At 43.6% G+C, this 19,408-nt stretch overlaps 3 protein-coding genes and 1 non-coding gene across 4 annotated transcripts; 2 read left to right on the top strand and 2 right to left on the bottom strand.

Moving 5' to 3' along the window:
* Window positions 1-742: 742 nt before the first annotated feature.
* LOC122845437 (early growth response protein 1-A-like) lies at window positions 743-3,590 on the bottom strand. The gene is made up of 2 exons (XM_044141734.1): window positions 3,108-3,590; window positions 743-1,974 (listed from the first exon to the last, which is right to left on the bottom strand). Exons 1-2 carry the CDS (start codon window positions 3,295-3,297, stop codon window positions 941-943), a joined length of 1,224 nt encoding a protein of 407 aa, XP_043997669.1. The 5' UTR covers window positions 3,298-3,590; the 3' UTR covers window positions 743-940.
* A 2,182-nt stretch (window positions 3,591-5,772) lies between these two features.
* ccdc65 (coiled-coil domain containing 65) lies at window positions 5,773-9,821 on the top strand. Its single transcript, XM_044141733.1, has 9 exons — window positions 5,773-5,879; window positions 6,489-6,675; window positions 7,010-7,177; window positions 7,245-7,414; window positions 7,625-7,775; window positions 7,856-8,014; window positions 8,286-8,504; window positions 8,577-8,684; window positions 9,308-9,821. The coding sequence occupies exons 2-9, from the start codon at window positions 6,547-6,549 to the stop codon at window positions 9,665-9,667; spliced, it is 1,464 nt and encodes a 487-aa protein (XP_043997668.1). The 5' UTR covers window positions 5,773-5,879; window positions 6,489-6,546; the 3' UTR covers window positions 9,668-9,821.
* A 2,969-nt stretch (window positions 9,822-12,790) lies between these two features.
* trnaa-agc lies at window positions 12,791-12,863 on the bottom strand. Its single transcript has one exon. It is a non-coding gene; the product is annotated as a tRNA-Ala (tRNA).
* Window positions 12,864-14,944: 2,081 nt separating this feature from the next.
* On the top strand, window positions 14,945-16,577 carry LOC122845435 (heat shock protein beta-11-like). Its single transcript, XM_044141732.1, has one exon. It carries the CDS (start codon window positions 14,960-14,962, stop codon window positions 15,662-15,664), a length of 705 nt encoding a protein of 234 aa, XP_043997667.1. The 5' UTR covers window positions 14,945-14,959; the 3' UTR covers window positions 15,665-16,577.
* The last annotated feature ends 2,831 nt before the right edge of the window (window positions 16,578-19,408 follow it).

Genomic DNA, 19,408 nt, shown 5'->3' with positions numbered 1-19,408 from the left:
TTATTGGTCAACACCATCAGCTGATTAATGGCTCAACGAATCAGAATCAGTCAAATTGAGCAATCTGAAAATCTTTATTTAAAGAACAAGTTGTGACTTTTGTTGAAAGTAACTGATCACTGTTTTTAGTTTAACGGCTGCAGAATCATTCTACTCAGTCCAGTCTGACCTGCCGTCCCAGTGTGTTGTTACATCTCACACACGCAAACACACACACAAAGAGAGAGAGAGAGCGAGACACAGAAAGACAGAGAAAGAGAGAGCTCGGCGTTCAGCCAGCAGGAAACTCCTTATAAGGACTAGAGGACATCCGCTGGAGCGGCAGGAAGCACCATATTTGGGCTGAAAGCTGTGTTGATTTTCCTGTAGGGAGCAGGCTGAGCCGGTGGTGACAAAGTCTGATCCCATTGGCTGTTTGACACACAAACACGCACGCACACACACTCAGGATTTACTTCTGACATAAAAGCCTACAGATAGAGTCATTCTGTAATCTCCAGAATATTCTTTTAAACTGATGTTTTAACCTAAAATTGCACTAATAATACCAGTGGAATTTTCTTTCAGCTCAGTTTGAGATACACTACAACCTCTCAAAGAAGTGTTACTTTAACGGGGCAGTATCATGTCTTTTCCAAGCACGTAGAGACGTTTTATAGCACTATCAAGTAACTGTGTTACCTTTAATGATGTTGTCTGTCATGTTTTGATCTGAGTGGAAGCAATTAAAGATAAACCAGTGTCAGGATTTAAACGGGTTTTATTTTCCAGCGTGTTAACACACAAACATCCCATAACCTACTCAGTAGGTGAAACACCACGTGCACGCTCATGCACGTTCACGTATGTACAATATCCACACGTATGCACAAAAGAGTCCAGGCTCAGGGTTCTGACCGGCAAGGTAACAGTCTGAGGTCAGAGGTCACAACGGGGTATGTCAGCAGATGTTAGAGCTGTGGGGGGACGGCAGCTCTGACAGGGGGCTCCCCATGGGGGAGGAGCAGGATGACGAGTACAGGTGGGGAGACGGGGAGGAGGCGTAGACCTGGGGCAGCGAGGGGGGTGACAGCGTGGCGATAGAGGTGCACGCCGTGGTGGCAGCGCATGGTGTGGGGGCAGCGCTAGGGTCCGCCCGGCGGTCCCGCTGCCTCTGGTGGATCTTGGCGTGTCTCTTGCGCTCGTCGCTGCGGGCAAACTTGCGGCCGCACTCGGCGCAGGCGAAGGGTTTCTCCCCGGTGTGCGTGCGGATGTGCGTGGTCAGGTGGTCGCTGCGGCTGAAGTTGCGCATGCAGATGCGACACTGGAACGGCTTCTGGCCCGTGTGGACGCGCACGTGGCGCGTCAGTTCGTCAGAGCGTGAGAAGCGGCGGTCGCAGCCGTCAGCGGGGCAGGCGTAGGGGCGCTCGTGGGGCGGCGCCTTGCACTGCCGCCCTGCTGGCGGCTTCCTGCTCCTGCAGCCGGCACCCTGTGGCTGGAACTGCGAGGAGAAGGCTTTAATGGTGGGTAGCGGTGTGAGTGGCGGCAGCACCGGCTTCTGGTCCACCTCAGCATCCGGCTGTGGCAGCAGGTAGTCCGGCAGCATGGGGATGGGGGCCGGCTGGGCGTAGGGCGGAGCCTGAGGCGGGAAGGCCTGCGTGGCGTGGGGAGCATCGCCCGGAGGAAGGAGCTCTGACCCGTATGCCGGCGTCACAGAAAAAATGGAGGTGACGTCAGCAGAGCCGCAGCTCTGAGAGGCTGATGGCGATGTCACTGATGATGTCACCGATGAGGACGAAGTGGCAAGACTGCAGGAAGAGGGAGGCGCCGCCATGCTCACCAACCCCGACAGCAAGCTGAGCAGAGGCTCCGCCCACTGACTGCTGGTGGCAGTGGCGCAGGAGGTGGACGGCTCGAAGGAGAAGCGGCCGCTGTAGGCGAGGCGGGGGGTCAAGGGAGGCAGGCTTTGGAAGTCAGAGAGGTCACACAGCGAATCTGAGGAAGCAACACAAACAGGTCAGGCACATCCTCGCATCTGATTGGCTCTTACCAGAACATCATGCTTTAATCTCAGCTCTGACACATTTTCATAAATATCACCGTCCGTCTTTACACTGAAAGCTTATTTTTATTTGTTAGGCTTTTATCTGTTTAACATCGTTTTATTGAGTTCAGGAATAGCTTTGTCACTTTATCTCATTACTGATGTTCAGCACTTTGCTGCAGCTCTTAAGCCGCTTTATCAATATATCATGACGTCAGAAGCAACTTTCATCGAATCAAAGGAAAGTTTTCCACCAACAGGTTTCCATACGTCAGAGGCGTACAAACGTTTTAGCATGAGGCCAAAAATGTCAAGCTAATGCTGGGTGAATCAAACCTTTAGTATTCTTTTACTTTTAGAATTGAAAAATAATAATTTGACAGATTTAAAACACAAGACAGCAAACCACTTCCTAAAATTTTCAGGTAATTTTTCGACTTTTCTAGATTTTTTTAGGCTAAATTTAGGCTATTCTTGAATTGGGCCGCCTAATACCATTCTGAGGGCCGCAAACGGCCCCCTGGCCTACACTTTGGACACCCCGTCATAAAAGTTTGTTGTGCACATTTTGTTTCAAACGTGCAGATCTAGGCTTGTCTTGATAACAAATGTAGCTCGATGATAAATCATTGCAGAAGATTTTTCTAAAAAGTAAGATATTGTTGTTTTGAGGCCACTTTCCAATACTCTAATATTAATGGCATAATAATGCAAAAAAACATTCTCAAAGATCAATAAACTCACAAATTAACATTTAACACAGGAACTGGACACATTTTAAATATCCAAAATAAATAAACAAAAACAACAGAAATGGTAAATAAAATGTCTAAATTCAGATCAAAGCAGCAGAGTGAAAACTTTTATCATCCAATTAGAAAGAAATAAAAAGAAATCATGCAAAAGGAAATTAATGAGCTCGTTTTAATTTTTTGTGATGAATTGAATTTATTACTTATTGGGACGAGTATGCATTACCTCTTTTCATGCCTAACAGCTCATGAAAATAATTCTTTAGGTTTTTTGTTTGTGTTGTTTTTCTTAGTTGTTTAGCCTAGTTGTGTAGTTTGTTTTGGTTGCTCACCTGTGAACTCGCAGGGCTCGGCGCCCAGCAGCCCGGCCGCCTCGGCTGCAGACGCGGCGTTGTGCAGCAGCATCTGCAGCTCCTCCAGCTTCGAGTATCCGTCCAGCGGTGACGGCGGCGCCGGGTGTCCGAAAAGCGGCTCTGAGATCTGGAGTGCGGACAGCAGCATCTCCGCTTTGGTGGCCGCCATCTCTCTAGAAGAGGAGGAGGAAGAGGAGGAGGAGGAGGAAGCGGTGGAGCTCCGGTCCTGCGGCGGGTCGGAGTCCGCGGATAAGCCCGGCGGAGAGGCGCTTTGGTGGGGCAGGAGCAGCGGCTGGGTTCGATGGTGCTCGGAGGAAGCCAATGCTGGAGGGTGGCTGGTTCTGGTACCGGGTGTGTTCGGGTGTTTATTAATCACCGCGGGACTTAAATAACATCAGGCGTTTTCGAACCGGCCGCTCTCAACCTCAGCTTAACTTCTGTCGGCACCTCAGTGAGGATTCCCGGCTTTATAAAGTCTCCTTCGTGACGTATGTTCCCAAATATGGAGGGAGGAAGCCCATATATGGGCATACCGGGAAACTAGGGGCCCCAGTTTCCGGGTGCTGTTGCGCTCTTTGTGCTGCGCTTTTCGGACCGCGGACACCCTGGTTCGGTTCAGACGCGAGCCCGGCCGCCGGACCGAACCCGGAGCGCAGTGCAGGCGGCGTACAGTTCGCCGCCATGGCCGGAAACCCCGTAGACACGTCACATCTTGTTTTCTCCAGACTCGACGTCACGTGGAGATATTCCAGCAACGTCACGACTTCCTCGAGCCTTATTTGGGAGTTTTCCTGTCAGACCGTTGATCTGAGAGCCAAAGCCATCCTGCAGACCAGCTGCGGATAAAAAAAATAATACAAATACCTGAGTGTCTGGCCGCTTTTCAGAATAAAAGCTTCCGGAGCCGGGCTGTGAGAGTCAGTCATCTGGATCAGAGGTTCCCAGTGTGACCCCGGGTGTGACCCCGGGTGTGAAGCTGAGGATTCTGGGAAATAGCAATAGAATTCAGAAGATGAAACTAACGTGCTTTATTCTCCTGTTTATATTCATTTATAGTTCATCCTGGTGGTTTTCTGGATATTGAATACTGTGGCGTAATTTCATTGTTTCATTCTGCAATGTCTCTCTGATGTTTTGTTGAAGGAAAATTAAAACAATCTCAATCTGAATGTCAAAACTTTTCTCTTCTTTTTCTCGCAATCTTTCAATGTTTGGAGCTCTGATTTTTTTTTCTAGTAAATTTTTCTGATTAATCTCAAAATTTCAGATCTTTTGTTTTTGCATTTTAATTTAGGGGTCTTAGATATATTCTTGTCTTTTCTGGAAAATTTCAGAGATTAATCTTTCAATCAATCAATCAAATTTTATTTGTATAGCACATTTCAGCAGCCAGGCATTTCAAAGAGCTTGTTGGAGCCTAATTCTAAGAAGATTCTAATTCTTAGAATTAGAATTAATCTAATTCTAAAGAATTTGAATTATTTATTTTTGCTAATGTATTAATGTTACAGATCTGAAGTTATGTGAATGGTAGATCTATTGTTATTTATTTATTTGTTTTAGTGCTTGGACCCTCCTTGTCAGTCAGCTTCCTGCTCTGATTAACAAGCAGATGCAGCAGCTGAGATTGTTCTGATTGTTTGGTTAAGGAGTGAGGAGTGAAATAGTTTCTCTATCGCCAAAATAAAGTTTATTTTTACATCTTTTGAAAGTCAACTCGGAGAATATTTCTGTTCATTTTTATACATAAAATAAGCTTATATTTTTCAACCAGAAAACTCTCTGCGAGTGCTTTTTGTTTTGGATGAGTTGGAAACCTCCTCATGGAAACTACTCTGGCACCCTTTGATTTTTGGAGGCTTGTTAGCAAGCCAGAGTAGCCACAACAGTGCTTTACATCAAATCAAACACAAAAACACAATGCAACATAGAATCAGCAATCAAAACACAACATTAAGTCAGATTCCGTCAATAAATTTGTAATTGATTACGTTTCAAATACAACTCTAAACAAGTGGGTTTTAGTTGAGGAAGGAAGTCAGTGTTTCAGCTGTTTTACAGTTTTCTGGAAGTTTGTTCCAGATTTGTGGTGCATCGATGCTAAATGCCACTTCTCCTCCAAATCTTGAATTTGTAATTTTTTTCTAGCATTTTGTCCAACTTTTGGGGCTCAGAATTTTTTTTTTTTTTGTTTATTTTAGAAATTTTCTTGGATTAATCTCCAAATTTCAGATTCATTTATTTATATATTTATTTTTTATTATTATTATTTTTCTTTTAGACTTTTTGTATTTTTTTTATCTAAAAGATATATATATTTCTTTTTTTTCAAGATAATTTCTGACATTAATCTAAAATTTCAGACTTTTTGTTTTTTGTAACTATTTCCAGTATTCGAGTTCAGTAAAGTCCTTGTTCTTTCCAGAACATTTCTGAAATTAATATCTACATGTTTGTTAATTCGAGTAAATTGTTATTTGGTAGTCAGAAATTTAACATTTTCTTTAGAAGATTTCTGAGATTAATCTAAAAATTCCAGAGTTTATTTTTTATTTTTTTGGCGGAAATGTATTCCTTTTTATTTTACGTTGGCTGAGCAAACATTTCTCCCACGGCTTTTAAAAATGTCGTCACGTGACTTGGCGTTGAATTGGTTGCTATGGTGACACAGTACCAACACAAAAGAGCTACAGCGACCTAAACCCTACAGAAAAACCTGGATCTGTTCATCGGACGGTCTCAATAGGACAGGTAAGGCTCACCTGGGGGACCATCTCAGCATTTGCAGGTGCGTCTGAATGACGTCACGTCCGCGGTAGGTTGATTTATTTCAGTTTAAAAACGGGAGCTCTCCGTTAATCCATGCAGAGTGATTTGTTTCAGAAGCTTGCTTCACTTTAATCCAGAAATGTACATTTGTGGGAACACAGTCCAGCTGAAAACTGCTGGATTGACATTTGTCCAGCAGACAGTCAATGACGTACTGACCTAGGGGTGTTCAACATGCGGCCGACGGGCCGTTTGCGGCCTTCTCAAGATGCAACTCTGACCTGCAAGAGTAGGAGGCTGATGCAAATGGCCACTTTTTCACAAAGTGTTTGCTTTTTTAGTTTATTATTGAGAAGAAATGAAAGAAGGCACAAAACCTAATTTTAAAATTGTTGGAAAAAATATAACATTTTGTGGGCCCAACTGCTTTCAACAAAAGTTTGGGCACCACTGTCCTGATAAAAGAGAGCGGTAGATGTCAATGTAAAGTTTGGTGGAAGGAAGAAGTGTGTTCAGCTGAAGAGTTTGGAGGAGATTACCAAAGTGAGGACTGAAGCAACTGAAGTTCTGCTGAGATGTTGCTGTTCCCAGTTTTAGGAGATCAAACCAGGAAGGTTGTGAAGCTGCGGCGGCAGCAGGAGGAGGAATCATGCCGAAGAAAAGAGGGAAAAGGGAGCTGCTGACGGAGGAGGAGAAACTCCTGCAGATGCAGCAGAGAGCTCAGGCGGAGGAGGAGATGGCCAAGAAGAAGGAGGAGACGCTCATGCTGTACCTGAAGGTAACATCACCTGGAGCTGCATTAGCATGAAGCAATTCATCCAGGTCCAGGTTGCAAACTGGAGAAGGAAAATGTTTAGATCAGAGATTACAGCAGATTATAGTCAGCGGTGGGCACCGCTAACGAAAACGTTAGCTACACTAACTCTAAAGCGCTATGGCAACACGGTACTTAGTGGAAGCTATTTGTAAAGGGCCATATGAACGTGGTGTTTAGTGGAAGCTAAGGATTAAGCACTGAATGTATCTGCTAACAGCTGATTAGCAGCAGAGAGTCCATCACTTATTATAAGAAACAAAGTGGCAGGTTCTGACCCGCTTCTGGACGGAACCAGGAGAAGCTCCAGAAGGAGCAGAAGAACACGGCTGTGAACCTGCTGAAGCTGACAGAGAGCTGGAGGAAGGTGCTGCGTCAGACTCGGGACAGCGAGCTGCTCACCGAGGCCGCGGTCCACCAGCAGACGTCTGACAGGAGGCTGGAGGAGCTGAACTTCATCATCCAGGTGAGGAGCTTCCCTCAGGTGTGCCTGGCGCCCCTACCTTCTCACTGGGACTCTGTTTGTGCTGCAGAAAATGATGCGGGAGCTGCAGCAGGGCCAGTGTCAGGCGGACCGGGTGCAGAGCTGCCACCTGCAGCACGTGGAGTACCTGTGGGAGCTGCAGGAGAAGCACCTGAAAAGTCTGCATCGGCGGTGGGAGAGCAGCCTGCGGGACCTCAACGCCATGTGCTTCAACCAGGAGTAGGTCACATAGGCCCACACCATGCTGCCACCACTACCATGTTTTACTGCTGAGCAGGTTTTCATGCTTAGATTTCTTCGGAGATTGCTGAGATCAATCAACCTGCTTCATGTTGCCAGACAGGTTCTGTTTAGGAGATTTCTGGGTTCTGCAGGTCAGGTGGTGATCTGTTGGACCGGTCAGTTCTGAACCGTCTCTGATGTCTGCAGGGTGAAGGCACTGGACGACTTCCGGCAACAGAACCTGGGCCTGGTGGACCTGTACTTGCCTGCCCAGATGCATGACAAGGCCATGTTCGAGTACCTCCAGAAGGTCCAACAAGAAGTCGTGGATGTGTACAAGAACGCACACCAGGACCTGGTACAGAGCAGGAACACTTTTCTGTCCTCCTGCCTGGCCCTGGTGTGTGTCTCAGCTCTGCCTCTTGTCTCTGACCACAGGACGCTCTGAGGACCGAAGTGAAGAACCAGGAGGACGGATCTGCTCTGAACCGTGATCTTCTGCAGAAGACCAGAAACAGCCTGATTGAGCTGGACAAGCGGATTGCCAGAGATCAGCAGGAGATCAGCATGGAGCTGAGGAATGTCAAGAGGCTGAAGGTCGGTAGACGTACTGGAAGGTTTGCAGACGTACTGGAAGGTTTGCAGACGTTTTCGGAGGGTTGGTAGATGCTCTGAAATGGTGACTTCCATATGTGAAAAATACAATAATATACATAATTTTTTAAGTAATTATCAGTTTTTATGCATCACAAACAAATTTTAGGAAACCTATTTAGGCCAACCTGCTCAACTTGTCGCGAATCCCTTTAAGGTTCTGAGTCGTCCAGCTGGTTCCAGTTGGTTCTGAGCCTCTGATCTCCTCCAACAGAGCAAGGCCATCAAGCTGAGGCAGCAGATCTTTTCCTGTCAGGCTGAGAGGGATCTGATGCAGCAGAACTGGAACTTCACCACAGACAAGATCAACCAGAAATGTCGGCACCTCCAGGAGCAGCTTTCACGAGACCGCCAGGATGCCAGGAAGAAGCTCACCATCCTCAGCATCCAGGGCGCCGCCGCCACCAAAAACCTACAGGCTGTCATCACCAAGGTGAGAGCACCCTGACCGAGCCCCTCACCTCACCCGAGACTCTGCTGATCCCCCTCTGCTGCGCTGCTTCAGGGCGAGAAGGTCCTGCGAGTCTCAGAGCTTTGCCGCAAGATGAAGAAACAGCAAGAGATCATGCCAGGAACAACGGAGGACAAACAGAGTACCTGCACAGAGGAGCAGGTAGGGCAAACAAACCGGACTGACCCTCTGGACCGAGTATTAGGTTCAGCAACAAGGTTCAGGTCAGACTTCATCACCACACCCAGAGTTCCGCCTGATCTCTAGTTTCCAGATGCAATAACTGAAGCTGTGGGTTGACTCTAGATCTATAACGCTAGATCGTTTAGGTCCAAAGATAATAACTTCAGTTTCTGTTCATATGGAGAGTTTTGGCACATCCACACATTTATCTGTTCTCAGGGCGAGAACAGATAAATTCTCTTTGACCCCATCCAGTGAATGGATGGGGTCAAAGGTCACCCGGTGACATCATAATGTAGAGCTGTGCATCATTTGCATAATTATGGTAGGTGATCTGATTGTTATGACCTGAGCCAGTGGGAGCATATAGATATTAAATAAGAGGGGTCTTAGGATGGAACTTTGGGGAACCCCAAATGTGACTTCTGTCTGCTCCGATATGTTTTATTTAAAAATCTACAATTTCCCTGAGGGAAAATCCCAAAGGGGTTAATAAAGTTTCTATTTATCTATCTAATACATTTCTGCTTGAAACAAAGAAAACCCTGTTGGTGCGACCCAACTCTCCAAGAGGTCCAACCATTTTCTGTTTCTGGGTGCAGGAGGTCCTGGACCTGCAGGACACCCTGAACCCGCAGCAGCTAAAGGAGCTGCAGCAACTAAAGGAGCTGCAGCAGTTGCAGGAGCAGCTGCAGCTGAAGGAGCTGCATGATCTGCAGCAGCGCCTCAACACTGCCCTGCTGCACCGGGAGGCTCTGAGGAAGCAGAACCAGGTTCTGAAGCAGGACAACCAGCAGCTGCGGGTCCTGCTGGATCACAGTGATGACATCCTTGACGGACGCCATACCCCACTGCCGGCTCTGCAGCCGCCAGTCGAGTCCAGCCGCGCCGCCGGGGACATGCACCACAACATCCTGGAGGCTGCGCATGTCGCTAAGTACCTGGTGGACAGCTGGAGCTGAAGGCCAGGTCCAAACGGCCCCTGCAGAACTCTGCAGTACAACAATGACCTCAACAACAAGCTCCGGCCTCGTGACGGGTCAGAGCCAGAACAGTTTAGTTTTGGTCTGAGGCAGGACTGGTTAAAAATAAAATGTTGAATGAAATGTACTGCTACTCGGGTTCGTTCTTCCTCATTAACGACTGATTTATTTACTATAAACCAGGGGTGTCAAACTCCAGTCCTCAAGGGGCCGCTGTCCTGCAACTTTTAGCCGTGCTTCTGCTGCACCACATATGAATAGAATAATTAGGACATTAATGCTCTGGAGAACTGATCTACACAAGGAGGAGGTAATTAAGCATTTCATTCCAGTGTTTTGTACCTGTGGCACATCTAAAAACTGAAGGGCAGCGGCCCTTAAGAACTGGAGTTTGATACCTGAGCTATAAAGCTTTCTACATGTGATAATATTTCCAGAAACACTGGTGTCTTCTGGACCATCACTGGCTGCTTAATTGAATTAAAATTAAAAAATGCTTTATTTGATCCCAACACTTAGAGAGATCCAGCAACCTGACTTCTCTGACTGGGAGGATGGCAGAATACCCAGAAAGAGCTGGCACAGACCGGAGGGAACATGCAAATAGGCTCTTTGCACGTCAGCTTCCATGTTCGGGGATAAGCAGCTCGGTCGTTTCCGATCTATTGAAAATAAAGGAATTGTAGGTAATGAAAAGTAGATAAGTTGGCTAAAGAAGCAGTCAAGGCAAGAGAAATTTAATATGATGTCCCACTAAGTAAAGCAGATATAAAAGATAAAATAAATAATATATGGCAGGAGAGATGGAATTTAGAAGAAAGAGGAAGGCATTTACATAAAATACAGAAGGAGGTAATCATAAGAAATAATAGCATAATGAATAGGAAAGAAGAAATATGGATTAACAGGTTGAGGATTGGGCATACTAGTTTAAACAGTGGTTTAAAAATAATAGGGAAACATCCATCGGTTGATTGTTCTTATTGCGGGGAAACAGAAGGAGTAGAACATGTGTTCATTTATTGTAGAAAATATATAAGAGAGAGGAAAGAACTGGAAAGGGTAATGGGGAGTTCAGTGACTATGACTAATTTATTAGGGAAACATCAATCAGATGATATAATTCAAGCACTTTTTAAATGTTTAAAAGATACAAAAAATTAGCTGAGAGGATTTAGTATGTATGTGTGTGTGAGTGTATAAATATGAATATAATTTAGCAATTTTTGTTTTTTGGAAGACGTAAGTAAACATAAATTTCTGAAGTTACATCTCCGTCCAGTTGATGGCGGTAATGCACAAAGTGTGTAAACTGCCATAAAACGCAACAGAAGAAGAAGAAGATCTATTGAAAATGGCATTTTTCTCGGTGCCTGCAGGGCTTGGCTAAGATAATAATTAATGATAAACATCGATTCGAAGCCCCAACAAGTAAGCTGGAGAAAGGTTTTAAGATGCAAGCCCTCACAGGTACGAAGGTGAGTTTTACTTTCTTTACTCTTTGTGGCTAATATTAGCTTTAGCTTATGCTAGTAGGCAATATTCTCGGACATTTTTCTTGTGAAAATGTGTTATTTATGTATCTAAACATTTTAATCCATTTTAACGGACAATGTTTTTACCTTATTTTGTACTTATTTTCAAGTATATTATGTGTATGTATTGTCTTTAGTGTCGAACAGAGTCTAAGTAACGGGGGAGTTTACGGTTCGGGCTTTTTGCTTCCGAAGCATGACGAAGCCCCATAGCTTAACAGTAGGGGGGCTCTGGTGTCGGTTCGAGTTCAGCTGGCTGTTCAGGTTCAAAGTCCTTGCTTTTGGAAAAATTTGTCCGTGTTTCTTTAGGTCTCCGTTTTATGTCATTTTATCACATTTACATGCTTCTTGTGAAGAGCTCAAATAGGACTGTGTTTACAGCGGTGTGTACAGGCGGATCGGTTAGGGTCTGCTGGTCGTTCCCATAAACTCGCTCTTTCAGGCTGAATACAGAAATGATTCCGTGGAAATAACACAGAGACAGCTCCTTTATTTACCATCTGTCTCCCTCCGGTAGCTTTAGGCTGAAGAAGGTGATACGGAGTGAAGTAAAGGCTGCAAACTTTGCTGTGTAGCGTTGGTTTAACTGGTGGAGACGAATATTTACAAGCCACCGTCTTCTTAATTCAGGATTGAAGTGGAAAATTATAATAAGGTCACATCTGCTAGTTGTATTGCTATATGTTTATTCCAAGTTCCTGTATAGTCCCACTAAAATATAACTATTTATATTTAGTTATATTTAGTTTATATTTAGGTTGTGAGTTGTTTTCCACAGCTGCATCAGAACCAGATTGTCTCACCCCTTGTTTTGGAGCATTTATCCTTGGTATAAAACTCATGTGTTGATTCTGCCTGGCAGGGCTTTTTATCCAGACTTGCTTCATTATTGATTGTCCTATGAGCTCTCTGAGTTGTGCACAATTCACGAATAACCCTGATTGAGTGATTTTATCTGAACAGTGCTTGGTAATAGTTTTTTCCACAACAATTTGGTGCTGTGGAATCCATGAAAACTTAAAAGCCCATTATATATGGAAGACAACAATGTTCATAGTGTTACTTTATTTGCGTCTTAAATACGACTTTGTCTTTTCTAGTTGTTACGGTAACTCAAAATGGAAACAAGCCAAGTCTGACTGGGACGTGAACTCGGGTTCCGCTTCCAGGACTGATATATGTGAATGGGTAGCGCCCTCTAGTGGTCTTACTTAAAATAACCTGTGACTTAGCTGCTCTTCTTGATTAATCATCATCTGTTTTTATAACATAAACGGCTCTTATTGGTCCATTTAATTTGGGAACTAACGGTTTATTGATTGTGAAATGAATTAAAGAGCAATTATTCCTCTTGTAATATTATAAAAGATAATGCCTTTGCTATAATCTTGTAGGAAAAACTAAAGTCTTTGCGATCAAGAGCTCTCAGAAATTGGACAAAAGGTTTCCATAACCAGAACATCTCCTCAGGTTTATACATTCAGCCTTAAGCCCAATGAAGTGCAAAAGCAGAGTTCTACTGTGGATTCGGAGTTAGTCTTGCACTTTAAAACAAAATCAAAAAGCTTGGAGGATGCGGGCATCGATCCCGCTACCTCTCGCATGCTAAGCGAGCGCTCTACCATTTGAGCTAATCCCCCACTTATACACTCTAGACCATGTCACCAATTTCAACAGAGAAGGGGGAGATAGTCTGTTCTGGTCCTCTTGGGAGGCTGACACCATTCTTTCTTCTACTACTTCCTGAAGAAAGTTTAGTCACACCGCCTGAGAAATGTCTGATCGCAGCTGCGTCACCAGGTCCCATTAAAGATCTTACAAAGCTTCCAGACCTGAATTAGCAACAAGGTAGTCATTCACTTTCTACTCACAGCAAACACCTGATTGGCTAATGGTAGACCAGGGACTAATACCATTGGCCAGTGGCTAGAGGCAGGAGCTCTCAGGCTGCTGGTGAAAATAGAAATGACAGCAGGAATTAAACTCGGAGGTTAAAGCAGGAAGTTGTTTAATACTTCAGCTATTACCTGTCTGGACATTATTGATATAAATTATTACATTACAGATATTGTATTCAGTTTAATAATTCCATAAAAGGGAATAAATGTTTTGTACTTATTAGAAACCCAGGATGCTAAATTTCAGCTTATGGACCCAATTATATCTAATTATGAATTATTTTATAATTATTGTTCTAAGTTATATGTCACCTGGAGAAATCACATGTCTTCTGGAGAAAGGTTTGATTCTCAGACAAACAGATTTTGCTCTTTGATCACAATAACAAGAAAATTGTTTGAAAGCCTCACAAACTATCTGTACCAGCTCATGGTGGTAGGGTCATGCTGTGGTGCTGCTTTACTTCCAGTGGCACCGGTGCAGCAGAAACCTCCATCCACAAATCCCTCGAATTCTTCTTCTTCAGTGTCTGAATTAAACAGCTGGGCGAATACGGCGTCCAACATACTGGCTCCGTCTCGTTAAAGTCGTCATTAATCTGGTCAGTGTCGCTGCTGTTGTCCGCAGCTCGGACCACAGCTGAGAATGACATATCAGCCCAGGCATTTACGATCCATTGGCAGATAGTGGCGCATGTCGTCCGGTCCTGTCTCCCCGTCTTGGTGAACGTGTGTTCGCCTTCGGTCATCCACTGTTCCCACGCAGTTCACAGTCTAGCTTTGAATGCCCTGTGACACCGATATCTAGCGGCTGTAGTTCTTCTTCTTCTTTTACGGGGTAAAATGAAGTCGGCGGCTGCTTACTGTAGTTGCGAGACCTGTTGTGGCTCAATATTGGTCCATATATATGGCGCACCGGATTATAAGTCGAACTGTTGGCTTTGGAGAAAATTGAAGGTTTTTAGGTGGGCCTTATAGTGCGGAAAATACGATAGTTGCGTACTTTCTCCACAGCATAATATTTGATTGTCTCTTACTTACTTGGGAAGTGTATGAAAATTAATCTTCTTACCCCGTAAAACATTTCAGTTGAAAATCTGTGAATACATCGAGGGCTGCCAGTCATTCTGACTGATGGCTACTAGCTATTGCCATCTTCTTTCCTCATCAAAGGTTTATTGCAGTTCGGTATTATTTGTGTCTCTTTGTGCAGTTGACTGTGCAACATCCTATTATGCTTTTTACAGTGAACTCAACTAAGTAAAAGTGATATAAGACGACCAAATGCAACCAGACCTGCCATGTCATTCACATGAGCTGATGGGAAAAATTAAACATTGTTAGAGAAAGACATTCAAATGTCTGACAATGTTTCAAAGATTTCCTAGAGAAATCTAGGCAATATCTTATGAGGTTTTCTGGATCAAAAAGTTGACCAACAAACTTGCTGTTGCCCTGTGAGTGGAAACACGACACCGTGAGTGTTTTACACTCATGTAGCCCTGTTTGTGAGGGCAGTCTTCTGGTTTGGAGTTCTTCAGGACATTTTCTCTGGTTCTGGTTGAGAGTCCCAAGCTCCTTTAGGGGTTATGAGTCAGAATGGCGTTTGGGTCGGAGTGTGTTCCTCTGTGAGTGATGAACCTCATAAAGAAGTCTCTGCAAACATGTGCCACATGCCGACCGTCTCAGCTTTGTTCTATTTTTGCTGCAGGACTCGGTCATAGTCTGTATTAAGCCACTGAACACACTCACACACGCCCACAAACACACACACACACACACTGAGGAATGCATCCCGAACCTTCCTGCTGAGGCGTGTTGGGGCTGTTGGGGTATAAATGCAACCAGGGACAGACATCTCTCAGACAAAGCAGCGTCAAATCAGAGATCCTCTCAGCCTCCAACAGACCAACAGGATGTTGTGTCCCACCGTCTTCCAGGGGACTCCGGCCGCCATGAGGCCCTTCTTGGAGCTGCACTGGCCCATCCGCAGCCTGTGGCCCGAGACCCGGCCGCTCTTCTACCAAATGGAGCAGGAGATGATCCGCCACATGCAGGAGATGAGGCAGAGCATGGAGTACATGGAGCGGCTGCACCAGAAGATCTTCGAGGAGATCGACCAGACTTCCTGCTCTGTGGGGGCTTTGAGGCCCATCGCCTTCCAGGAGCTGGGGAAGGACGGTGACACGTTCGCACTGAGTCTGGACACGGCCGAGTTTGCCCCGCAGGAGCTGTCCGTCAAACAGGTCGGCAGGAAGCTGCGGGTGAGCGGCAGAACGGAGAAGAAGCAGGAGGACGGGAAGGGCTCATATTCCTACAGGTGTCAGGAGTTCAGGCAGGAGTTTGACCTGCCGAACGGCGTCGACCCAGAGACTGTCAGCTGCTCGCTGGTGGGGGGACGGCTGCAGATCCAGGCGCCCCGGGAGAAACCACCAAGCGACGGGAAGGAACGGATCGTCCCCATCAACGTCACCTCTACCCCGGCCATCACCTCAGAGAACAGCAGCCCCCCCGCAGAGAGCAGCCCGGCCGAAAAAAACTGAACAGAGTGACACATCTCAACAGATAACCTATCTCCCGGAGGAACCAGGAAGTTTCTCTCATTGCGTTTTGATTCTTAATAGCTTTAATGTTGTTTCTTTTATAAAATTAAACAAAAAATGTCAAATATTATATTAACTTAACACTAAATAAAATTAAAAATGCATTCTAAATTTAAATGTAAATCTATTAATCTTTATACTTTTAGATATTTTTGTCTATAATCTGAAAACCAACCGTCAGTGAAGCATCTGTTGATAGCAGGTCTATGAGCTGTTTAATCCTTTTATTTTTCTGACCTCAGAGCAGTTTGATATTAGTGTTTTTATTTAGTTAGTTCTTCATGCAGGATCTTTGTTTATGTTTATAAATAATTTCAATGTCATGTTTTAACATTTCACATCAAAAATCTGTTGACCTCCTGACACAAACTAAGGTCAGAGTAGCAACCGTTGCTGTTCATCAACCCAGGAAGGGTCGAAGGTCATTTCCAAGATGCTCAGAGATATGAGCTCATCTCTGAAGGTCTCAGTTAGCAAGATAAAGGTTAAAGGTCAAGACATAACATATGGCTACTTGAAAGAGTTGAAGAAAGCCTCTTCTCTCTAGAAACAAGGTGGTGGCAGGACTGAGCATATCAAAACTGCAAAGACCTCTGGGACAGTGTCCTCTGGACTGATGAGACCAGAGTGGAGACATTGGACTATGATGAACAGAACCCAGATGGAAGAAACCAAACCCATCATCAGCAAAACGGGAGAGGAAAATAAAACACAGGACACCATTTTTTTCCACTTTCCTTGTAAAATAATTCTCAGTAAACTTAATTTATTCACAAACTGCTTTTCAAATTGTCGTGTTGACATTTGTCTTTTCTGGTAAATCACATACAATAAAAAACATTTCTAAAAGACAGGAGATGTCTGAGACTCTTCACTAACTATACATGACTACTCATCCTTATGGAAACAACACGGTTTTCCAACTCGATGTCTTCATGTCGACACCTTTACTGCGTTCAGACATCAGATTAGAAATATTAAGAAAAAACAGCAGAAAATGATTAACAGAAGGACTAAAAAAATTAACAGCTACAGTACACATTTTCCTTTTGTTCTGTTGGTTTATTCTTTTCCCTTTATTCTTTTAAATGTTGTGGTTACAGGATAACAGAATACGCTCAGTTAAGGCTTATGCTGGATGCTATGCATGATATTTAACAGAAACAGATCAGGTGGATGAAGACAAGAGGGTGAATGCAGCTAACATGAGAAATGAAGACATTTGATCTTCTAATGAGTTTCTGTCATAAAGTGTTTTCCTCCCTGAAATCTAATCAGGATTTTCTAAGTTAACGGGTTTTATTGGGACGTTGCATTGTGTCGCGCACTCCAGGAAGTACGGAAATAACTGCAATCCTAAACAGGGTTTTCCTTCCCACTGTCACCACATGCTTGTTCAGCAGGAGGAATTGACTTGATACAATCTACAGAGTTTCCTTTGATAGAAAACCTTTTACCAACTAAACTTTACTGCATTGTTTTATAAATAGGAAAAACAGGACTATACTGCACTGACTAAGTGCAAAGATGGCTGACCATTCAGCCCATGTTAACAGTTGGAACAAAAATATTCTCCTTCAGAAATTAAATCATAGAGAGCCTAACCGTAAGCAGTTAGAAAAATGTCTCTAAAGTTTGAAAAGGGCTAAATTTACAGGGTTGATTAATATTTCTGTTTCAATCGAGGACTCTGCGTTTTACAGGGACACTAAGCGTTTCTCTACCCACCAATTGGGGACTCTGTATTTTATGGGGACGCCATGTCCAGACCCATCTTCCAGGGACCGTCCATGACTCCGCCTTCTGACGCCTTTTGTTTAATTTATGTGTTCAGGATTTACTTCAGTGTTTGAGGGAAACCAGTAAATAAATGTTACATGAGGAAACTCTGCTCACTTTGTAATTACTTCATAAGTTCAGTTGAACCTCGTCTCTATTTCACTGCTGCCTTAACATTTACAATTCTTTATTTTACAGCAAAATACAGGCTTAATTTTAAATGCAACATTATCTTAAAGGAGTAATTCAACATTTTGATAAATAATCTCATTTAGATTTGTGCCAATGCTAATCTGGTAATCTAGCCACGGTGGATAGACAGCCTCGAAGTATCGCATTTCCATCCTCCTGATGCCCAATGTCTGTGCTAATACTCTATGATCACATCATTGTCCATGTATGGCAAATAAAAAAACGTCATAAAGATGTACATGAAAGTTTTTATAAAAGCAGTAGACAGTTGTTAGCTTCCAGACATGTTTATGATCTTCTCAGCTAAGATGAACCTGAAAGGCTGCAATCAGCTGTAGAGAAGTGGAGTAGAGATGATTTCATGCTTCAAGTTATAGTTGGGATTAAATGATATGAATGCTGCATGAAAACTTATGGAAGACCTTTCTAGCTCCGCTGATCATGCCTCCACTCCAGGATTCAAAGCTTAGGCACAAACATGAGGCTAAACTGTTCCTAAAAACATTAAACTGTTCCTTTAAGTGTTTTAAATTAGGAGCCCACAGCAGGCAGAAATTAACCGCCTCACACACACAACCCAGACATTCAGGTAGCAACACTGCCCCACAAAGGCAGACAGCAGCAACTGCACGCCAAAGCATTTTCCTTATGCAATTAAATGATCACCAACTCCACTGGTCTAACAAAAAGGCCTGCTTTTAACTTTAGAAAAAAATAAAATCGACAAGGTGTGTGATAATTTAACAATAAATTATTGTAATTTAACTTACAAAATGGATGTACAATTAAATGATTATTTATCCCCAAACACACAGGAGTAAAGTTTCCCTCTGATATAAAACAGATAACGGTTTGCAAATTAGCGTTAGCGAATTAGCTAATTTTTATTTCCTTTTTCTAGATCATTGTCATGAAGTGACCGGACTATATTCTGAGTTTCAGACCAGTTTATCACTGCTATGTGGATCTTTGGAGGCCAGAGATGCTTCAGAGCACACAGACACACAGATGGTGTTAGGTTTAAATTATTTATAAAAGTTTAACAGTAAAGTAGCCACAGCAGAATGCCGATAATCCACCAACCAGCCTCTAAACAGCTTCGGCTTGAAAACGGTATAAAATCTTGTTTTGATACATTTAAGGGCGTTTCCCAATCTCAGATGCTGAAATGCATCATATTCTGTTCTTTCTTATATCAAAAATCATCTTTATTATTGGATTTTTTTTTCTGAGTTGATCAAGACCCAAAGAAGGAAAATAAAATCGCTGTGTCATTTATGCATCGAAGCTAACAGAAACGCTGCTAAACAGCAACTGGGCTGGGTTATCCAACTCTTAACGGGTGAAAAATACTTCATAAACCTGGCAGGACGTGAAACAATCAGCTCAAATGACCAGTGAAACTAAAATGTTTAACAGTTTCTGTGACTTCTCAGTGCTCAGATTGAATCCAGATTAAGTGGTTCTGTCAGATTAACAAATCACAGTTCAGCATGGCTTGTTCATTTGTGTGACTCAGATTTTGAAACAGACTCAAAAAAAAATTCTTTCTTCTGTCATTTTCAGTTTATATTTGGATTCAACAGAGACGAATAAAGTTACATCAATAATATTAAGTTTTTGTATCGCCCTCTATTGGCAGTGGCTGACATTACATGTAAGATTTACCAGTTAAAACAAAAACACCCTTGTCTTTTTTACACAAAGTAAAAT

The sequence above is a fragment of the Gambusia affinis genome, linkage group LG15 (assembly GCF_019740435.1).
Source record: "Gambusia affinis linkage group LG15, SWU_Gaff_1.0, whole genome shotgun sequence".
NCBI classification, from domain to species: domain Eukaryota; kingdom Metazoa; phylum Chordata; class Actinopteri; order Cyprinodontiformes; family Poeciliidae; genus Gambusia; species Gambusia affinis.
The sequence above is the reverse complement of the archived record's forward strand: the minus strand, read 5'-3'. Positions and strand labels throughout refer to the sequence as shown.

Excerpts from the sequence above, each read along its gene's own strand:
- ccdc65 (XM_044141733.1), top strand. The coding sequence starts at position 6,547 with ATGCCGAAGAAAAGAGGGAAAAGGGAGCTGCTGACGGAGGAGGAGAAA. Across the intron at positions 7,415-7,624 it reads GCCATGTGCTTCAACCAGGA|GGTGAAGGCACTGGACGACT; the intron begins GTAGGTCACATA and ends TGATGTCTGCAG. Across the intron at positions 7,776-7,855 it reads AGAACGCACACCAGGACCTG|GACGCTCTGAGGACCGAAGT; the intron begins GTACAGAGCAGG and ends CTCTGACCACAG.
- LOC122845437 (XM_044141734.1), bottom strand. The coding sequence starts at position 3,297 with ATGGCGGCCACCAAAGCGGAGATGCTGCTGTCCGCACTCCAGATCTCA. Across the intron at positions 1,975-3,107 it reads CGAGCCCTGCGAGTTCACAG|ATTCGCTGTGTGACCTCTCT; the intron begins GTGAGCAACCAA and ends TTGCTTCCTCAG.
- LOC122845435 (XM_044141732.1), top strand. The coding sequence starts at position 14,960 with ATGCAACCAGGGACAGACATCTCTCAGACAAAGCAGCGTCAAATCAGA.